We start from the raw sequence: 8229 nt of genomic DNA, 5'->3' as shown, positions 1-8229 counted from the left end.
GTTCTCTGGCTTCCTCCCACAGTCCAAAGACATGCAGGGTATGCATAGGTTAGTTAATGCCTCTAACTTGCCTGTAGGGTGAGTGTGAGTGGTTGCCTGTCTCTTTGTGTCAGCCCTATAATAGTTTGGAGTCCTGTGCAGGGTGTACTCTGCCTTCACCCACATGTCAGCTGGGATCGGCTCCCGCCCCCCTGCGACCCTTAACAGGATAAGCGATGATTTATCGTGGATGGATATATTTTGTAAACTCTTAATCTGCAAAGTAACTATTTAACCTAGCCTTCCAAGAAGTTGAGTAAAAACTACATATTTTCCCTCTAAACTGTAGAGGAGTGGAAGCTTAAAGCATGATCTTGAAACACTCATGTTGAGTCCTACTCATTCAAAATGGTACTTTCTGTTAAGAAAGTGCAGGTACAGTGTTAAATGGCAGGTCAAGTGACACATGATAAATACTATAGATGATTGTTCTGTAAACACAGGCACAGTCATCTAGTTGTCAGTAAGAACATGGAACAACTTCTCAGTGGAATGAGGGCACTGCTAGTGACCTAGGGGACTCCAGACATGAACAACAAATGTCAGGGGGAGCAGAAAACTCCCCTTGACAAAGAACACTGTGTCCTAATGACACCACTATGATGGATTTTGTGTAGTTTTATTAATTGAACGACAGGTTTAAACTACAACTAAGTTGTTAGTTTGGGTGGTGGGGGTTATAATTCCGCAGCCACATTTATCTAACTCGCTCTGGAGGGCAGAATGTCAGCTGGATGCTCTTAACATCCACGCATGCTCAGTTTAGTCGGTTTACGTAGCACGCATGCGCAGTTCGCCTCAGCGGCCATTCATTATAAAGCCGCAAGTTCCTCCGTCTCTTTCCACCTTCAGCCATTTTGACAATGTTGGGAGCTGTGGGACGCTGCTGCACCGGGGCACTGCAGGCTCTGAAGCCTGGGGTCCAGCCCCTAAAGGCTCTCGTTGGATCCCCAGCCGTCCTGTCACGTAAGTCCGGCATGCTTGGTGCTTTTCAGCGAAATCGTGCGACGATCAAATGCACCTCAAACTACGCGCCTGTCAGAAGGGCAGCGCTAACGTTAGCTGTTGCTAGCAACACGCTGGCTGCACTGCCGGCCGAGTAGCAGGCCTTCACGTTAAAATGTCTCCTATGAAATCTGCTGGACTAATTCCAAACATGTAAATGAGCACACATGTGCATATATGTTGTAACTGACAGATGTCATGCGTCAGGACGTGACTAGGCTGTATTTTCGTTGTGCTAGCAGCAATGACCTTTATGTAATGACATGAGGCGTTGGGAGACTGTGCTAGCATTACAAGTTGCTTTTTAGCAAGTCTGCCTCGTAGATGACAGCCCTTTGCAACAGTTAGCCACAGACTCATTCAAGTCATCTACAGACAGAACACGGTGTTAAGAATATGACGAAGCGCAAACTCACTTGCCATTGAATGTCCTGCGTTTGTCATTAGCAGCATTAGCAATGTTAGCTCGAAGGACCCTTCGCCTGTCACTTTCTACATTAGCGTGGTTTAATCTGAGATGGGTTAGTTTGTACTGACCACTAACTACTTATATTCCACAGAATGACGTCACGTGATAGTCTCAGCTGGGGTTTTAAAAGCTAATTGGTCGTCTGGCCGACAACAATCCCTTGACATTGAGACGGCGTCCAGACACGCAGTTGTCTTTATCCGGTGCTTTTCAGCCGACCCGGCGGCGTTAGACTGAGCACCCCCGGCTCCACAAGGTCATGCCTGCTGTATGCTCACTTCACATACGGTCTTGCATTACTTCACAGGCAGAGATTATGTCGCACCTGCTGCCGCTGCCGGCGTCACCTCCGGGCGCATTGTGGCCGTCATCGGTGCCGTCGTCGACGTCCAGTTCGACGAGGACCTTCCTCCCATTCTCAACGCCCTGGAAGTCGCCGACCGTGAGTCCAGGCTCGTCCTGGAAGTAGCACAGCATCTTGGTGAGCAAGTTTCATTGGATCCTTAAGTCCTGTACATTGACTGTAGACGGTGAACAATCAACTAAACCCATGTTTTGCGTTTAGGGGAGAACACAGTGCGTACTATTGCTATGGATGGTACTGAGGGTCTGGTTCGTGGACAGAAGGTTCTGGACACTGGTGCACCCATCAGAATCCCAGTGGGTCCCGAGACTCTGGGCAGGATCATGAATGTCATCGGGGAGCCCATCGACGAGAGGGGTCCCATCTCCACCAAGCAGTGAGTTCACCTTGAAAATAACACAATAGATGACAATATTTACATTATTAAGACTGCATGACAAAAAGGTTGTTTTGCTCTTTGATGACTAGCTGGGTGTTTCCCTCCCTCCCTCCCACAGGACTGCACCCATCCATGCTGAGGCCCCTGAGTTCACTGACATGAGTGTGGAGCAGGAGATTCTGGTGACTGGCATTAAGGTGGTGGATCTGCTGGCCCCCTACGCCAAGGGAGGAAAGATCGGTATGTGCTTAAACATGCCCACCATTACGCTTCTAGAGACAGGAGAGATGACGGCTGGTATACTGGAGTCTCTTTAACCATTTGTTATACTTGCAGGCCTGTTCGGGGGTGCTGGTGTGGGCAAGACTGTGTTGATCATGGAGCTGATCAACAACGTGGCCAAGGCCCATGGTGGTTACTCCGTGTTTGCTGGCGTGGGAGAGCGTACCCGTGAGGGAAACGACTTGTACCATGAAATGATCGAGTCTGGAGTCATCAACCTGAAGGACACCACCTCCAAGGTGAGGACGCTGGAAAGTTGAGAGGGGTAGAACAAGGTTTCCCCTCAACCATCACTCACCAACTGTTGTTTCTGCTAGGTGGCGCTGGTGTACGGCCAGATGAACGAGCCCCCAGGCGCCCGTGCCAGAGTGGCTCTGACTGGACTGTCCGTGGCAGAGTACTTCCGTGACCAGGAGGGTCAGGATGTGCTGCTCTTCATTGACAACATCTTCCGCTTCACACAGGCTGGCTCCGAGGTCTGTAAAAACTACAATTATGGCCGTCGGAAGCAAAGTCACATTTGTAGTATCTGTTTAATGACCCATGTCGTTGTCCTCCTCCTCAGGTGTCTGCCCTGCTGGGTCGTATCCCCTCTGCTGTGGGATACCAGCCCACTCTGGCCACTGACATGGGTACCATGCAGGAGAGGATTACCACCACCAGGAAGGGTTCCATCACATCTGTGCAGGTAAACATGCCTTTTAAAATGAAGATGCACATGACAGATTATTTGCTACTATCGGAGATTCACAGTCTAATTTCTCTCCAAGGCCATCTATGTGCCCGCTGATGATTTGACTGACCCCGCCCCCGCCACCACCTTTGCTCACTTGGATGCCACCACCGTGTTGTCCCGCGCCATCGCTGAGCTGGGTATCTACCCCGCTGTCGACCCCCTGGATTCAACCTCCCGTATCATGGACCCAAACATCGTCGGCACCGAGCACTATGAAATCGCCCGTGGTGTGCAGAAAATCCTTCAGGTTTGGGACTTTTTCTGTAATCTTTTGAAACTTTTTAAATATTTTTATTTTGGTGAGACTAATGTGTTTTGATTTCCTCTTTTTAGGACTACAAATCCCTGCAGGATATCATTGCCATTCTGGGTATGGATGAGTTGTCTGAGGAGGACAGACTCACCGTGGCACGCGCCCGCAAGATCCAGCGTTTCCTGTCCCAGCCCTTCCAGGTGGCCGAGGTCTTCACTGGCCACATGGGAAAGCTGGTGCCCCTCAAGGAAACCATCAAGGGCTTCAAGGCTATCCTTGGCGGTAAGTGTTTTGTAGCTCACTCTAACTTTTAAGGTACTTAATTCAGTTTTCTAGGTTGTGCCCCATTTTTCCCAGCAGTATGAGTAGTACTAAATGTCCTTTACCGGTTTCCCTGCAGGCGAGTACGACAGTCTGCCCGAGCAGGCCTTCTACATGGTCGGCCCCATCGAGGAAGTCGTTCAGAAGGCCGAGAAGCTGGCTGAGGAGCACTCGTAAACATCTAAACAATTTAACTGTTGTGGGGAGGAGAAAAACAGGAGGGGTTCTGCAGTTAGGAGCACTTGCTTTGTAAAACATGTCATAAATTCAAATGTACCTGTCTCGTCATCCTGAAAGTTCTATTTAATGTTTCCAATGAAAGATGGAATAAAAACGCTGTCTTTACACAAAACGACTTCATCTGCATTTCCTAAATGCTTTAATGGTTATCTTGTTACTTATTACACGTTTCATGAAATGGCTGTGTTCATCCGCTCTGACCACAAGATGGCAGTCTCGAGTTATGATCTGTGTTGCAGCTGTCGAGTACTGAAATAAAACTGGACAACCAAGTGGATGTGTTTGTTTCAACTCTTCAGAGACCGCTGCTCCACTATGATCTCATTGTACTGGATTGTAATTTCCAGAATATTGATGAGATTAACAACAGATCCGCAGCAGAAAATTGACATTTAAACATTAGGACTGTTTGCTACAGGTCTGTTACTGATTGTATGTCCTATTACACTATAAACCAATCCCACCCCTCCCAACAAAATTAAACAAAATAGAAAATGTGCTGCCAATAATCCATCTATCCATATCTGCAACTATGTGTGACGAGGGAGGTGTATGGAGTCGAAAACCTGTCACTCTGTATTGCACCACATTCTACCCCCGCCCACTTTTTACTGGTGCAATCAAATGCAAGGGAGTCTTTGGTAATCGGTGTAGTACCACCTCAAATACACAACTACGGACGCAAAAGACGATCTAAGTGGGACTTAAAGGTGCTCACTATAAAAATCGGATCCATTTCCTCCACAGCAACAACTGAGCTGGCGGCTAACGGTGTAAACATTTGCAGCATTGTTTAACAGAGGGGCACTGGAGGGGGGGGGCTACACTTCTCCAACACAGTAGGCTGGGACAGCGTTATGAGCTGAGACTCACATGCACTAAGTTGCACGTCAGCTGGTCCGGCATGTAAACAAAGCAGAGAAGCTTTAATTCACACATTCTCTGCTCGGGTAGACATTCATCCACTTAATCTTTACAGAGCATATAATAGTTCTTTGCTGCAGTATCTGAGACTCCCTGATAAAATATTGCTCCTTCCTGACCTTTCACACATGCCCGTCCTCGATCATCAAGGCCACAATCATTTGAAGAAACCCCTATCTGCCTGTAGATAAGGTGGCCTTGAATACGTACACACACTTCTAGGGAGAAAACAGACACACACACACAAAGCATTTACAATTGTATCCTTTATGTCAGTGTCTGAACTACACAAGCTTGCAGAGGAATCAGGGTTTAGTCAGGCATTACAGAAATATCAGTAATACACTGGTAAACCTGTGTCATTTGAATTGCCTTAAAATGTGCAGACAGATACAAAAAACTGGTCAGTCAGTGCTCCTGCTTGGCGATAGGAATGCTTTCTTTGTTCAAGATGTAATCAGAGACACAGCTTGGCATGTACGACAGCGGCAGCCAGAAGAGCTTGGCGTCCCAGCCTGGGGAGTAGCGGGTGCGGGGCCGGACAGCGGACACGGCGTGCTCCATGCAGCTCACCACCTTCATCAGATCTCCATCGCTCATCTTGACAATTTTGTCTGATATTAATAGAGTTACTAGAAGGGAAGATTAGTGGAATTAATACATATGTAAACATTAAAAAAAAACACGTAAATTAAGGAATGCAGTGATCCAAACGTACCCTTTTCTATATAATCAGCTCCATAGTCATCTCTGACATCCTGGGGCAGTCTATCCCACAGCATCTTCACATTTTTAGTCAGGATACCGACGTCAGTCACATTTGTTTTGAAGAAGCCTGGCTCAATGCAGAGGACTTTCACACCAAAATGCTTCATGTTTAACCTTCGTAAAACATATTCACAATTAGTGCTCGTGTGCAAAACAATATTTTTTGGTCATACCGCCAATATGACTGTGCGAGTTAATGTTTCACCTGAGGCTGTCGTTGAAAGCCTCCACACCATACTTGGAGATAGTGTACGGGCCTCCCGTCGCACTGATCCTCCCAAACACACTGGCCACATTCACCACCCGTCCCCTGGCCTTCTTGATTAGCGGCAGGACGCTCAGGGTCACTGCGATCACTCCGTTCAGGTTGACGTCCAGCATAGACTTGTAGTCGTCAATGGTCAGCCAATCACACGGGGCGGAGGGAACGGACACGCCTGCGTTGTTCACTACAGCCCACAAGCCTAGAGGGATCACAGAGGACGTTCAGTCAATAAAATCACTTCTGAACAATGATTGTTGAGAAATGTCACTTCCACAAACTGGCAAGTGACGGGATCAACAAAATCAGTAGGATTCATCCTCTGGGGACAATGTCTGCAGTAAATATTAATGCCGATAGTTCGAGAACTGCATACTCACCGCGCTCCCCCACTTTGTCCTTGATCATCGCTGCTACTTTGGCCACGCTGTCCTTGGACCGAACATCCAGGTGCGTTGTGATCAGGTTGCCGGAGCAGGACTTCTTCAGATCCTCCTCTCCCTTCTCGCTGAAACACGAGGCGATCACCCTGAAGCCCATCTTGTCCAGGTGGCGGGCGAGGAGGTTGCCGAAGCCACTGTCGCAGCCTGTGATGTACACATACTTGCTGCTCTTGTCGGGGACACGGGGGAACTCCCTGACCCAGCGGTACAGGTAGTAGAAAACCACGAGCCCCAGGAGATACAGGTACATGACTGGAAAACAAAAAGACATGGCACTCATTCAGTAACACATACTTGTATAATACTCCACTACGCTTATGACAGAATACTGTACTTCTCATTTAGAACCGGATTTATTCTGCTGAGGATATTTTCCATTTTGAAACAATGCAATGATACAGATAAACAATACAAGTAAAATGCCCCTTAAATATGACAACACTGTTAACAATCTATAACAACACTTTATATATTTGTTATATATATAAATACATTTTGTTAATACTTGTGTACTTTTCCTCCAACAATGCGTTTAACGTTGCCAGGAAGCATTTGCTAGTCTGTTCAGATCAATGATTCGCAACGAGACTGGACGCAACTTTAGACAACCACTGGATTCACAAACGTCAGTTACGTCACACCGCACAACTTGACCGTTAGATCAACGGGGGGGTGGGGGGTGGTCATTTAAGGTGCGTCAAAGTTCATTAGCCCGTGGTTACAGATTACATTAGCTAGCAGATCCGACTTGACTTCGTATACACAAGCATAAACGATATTATCTGTATGTACGGAAGGTATTTCCTGTATGAACATATTCCGCTTCTGATAAAATGCTGTACAAAAAGGTGTAAAACGTAAAAGCTTCTCCTTCGTACAAGTCGCGTCACGTAGCTCTGCTGGATGACGCAAACGTCAAAGAAAACACGCATTAGTTCATCATAAAACAGCTCGTTTCTGAAGAAAACTCGCGTAACGTCGGTTTCCTCGTCTAAAACGTCTTTAAACTCGAGTTTACGAGGCGGAAAAGTGGCGTTAGCAACAGCACTAAATGTCTTCTTACCTGTTGAAGTCTTCCTGGTCCGTCTCAGCTGGATGTCAGACGGTATTTAATGGTTTAAAGTCTAGCAGACGAGACGCCAGCCTGCCCACCAATGGAAGAGGCGCAGCATCGATACCCAACTCAGGGCAACACGCACGCGCCACCCAGCGGCGGGAAAAGTAATTAAACTTTAACTCGGGGAGCAAAGTCCACCATGTCTGGTCTGTTATCACCAATCAACATTCTCATTTTAAAACGAGGGAGCTTTTTCACAAACAGAGACCTGAAAGTGACATTTTCATAGTTTTACGTATTCATTTCTATGCTTCCATAGACAATGTATTTATTGTCCCTGTATGATATATATGATATATATATATATATATATATATATATATATATATATATATATATATATATATATATATATATATATATTTTAGATTTTATTTTCCTCAACATTACATTATTTTGCTTTATTGATTTGTGGGATTTATTAAACAGCTACAATTATAAAATTATAAAAACAAATATATATTAAATATGTATATTAAGTAACAGGTAATTAATGTCACTTGGTCTAGGACTTCTCAAAGTCATGTAGGCTAACAAAAGTAATAAAATCCTGTATTCAAGTTTACTTTCCCAATTGTGTAGGACTTCACACAACGAACATAAGTCAACATGAAAATAGCATGCCAA

The 8229-nt window shown here is 46.0% G+C and overlaps 2 protein-coding genes across 2 annotated transcripts; one reads left to right on the top strand and one right to left on the bottom strand.

Annotated features, from left to right (window-relative positions):
- The first annotated feature begins 812 nt into the window (after positions 1–812).
- atp5f1b (ATP synthase F1 subunit beta) lies at positions 813–4361 on the top strand. The gene is made up of 10 exons (XM_084003983.1): positions 813–1005; positions 1821–1994; positions 2079–2253; positions 2375–2496; positions 2593–2777; positions 2856–3014; positions 3104–3226; positions 3309–3521; positions 3608–3809; positions 3928–4361. Exons 1-10 carry the CDS (start codon positions 903–905, stop codon positions 4023–4025), a joined length of 1554 nt encoding a protein of 517 aa, XP_083860109.1. The 5' UTR covers positions 813–902; the 3' UTR covers positions 4026–4361.
- Positions 4362–5254: 893 nt separating this feature from the next.
- LOC311009662 (retinol dehydrogenase 7-like) lies at positions 5255–7689 on the bottom strand. Its single transcript, XM_084003986.1, has 5 exons — positions 7549–7689; positions 6423–6737; positions 5986–6244; positions 5731–5894; positions 5255–5644 (listed from the first exon to the last, which is right to left on the bottom strand). Exons 2-5 carry the CDS (start codon positions 6733–6735, stop codon positions 5421–5423), a joined length of 960 nt encoding a protein of 319 aa, XP_083860112.1. The 5' UTR covers positions 6736–6737; positions 7549–7689; the 3' UTR covers positions 5255–5420.
- Positions 7690–8229: the final 540 nt, after the last annotated feature.

The sequence above is a fragment of the Eutrigla gurnardus genome (genome assembly GCF_963514095.1).
Source record: "Eutrigla gurnardus genome assembly, chromosome: 24".
In the NCBI taxonomy this organism is placed as follows: Eukaryota; Metazoa; Chordata; class Actinopteri; order Perciformes; family Triglidae; genus Eutrigla; species Eutrigla gurnardus.
This window is presented reverse-complemented; position numbering and strand designations above follow the sequence as displayed.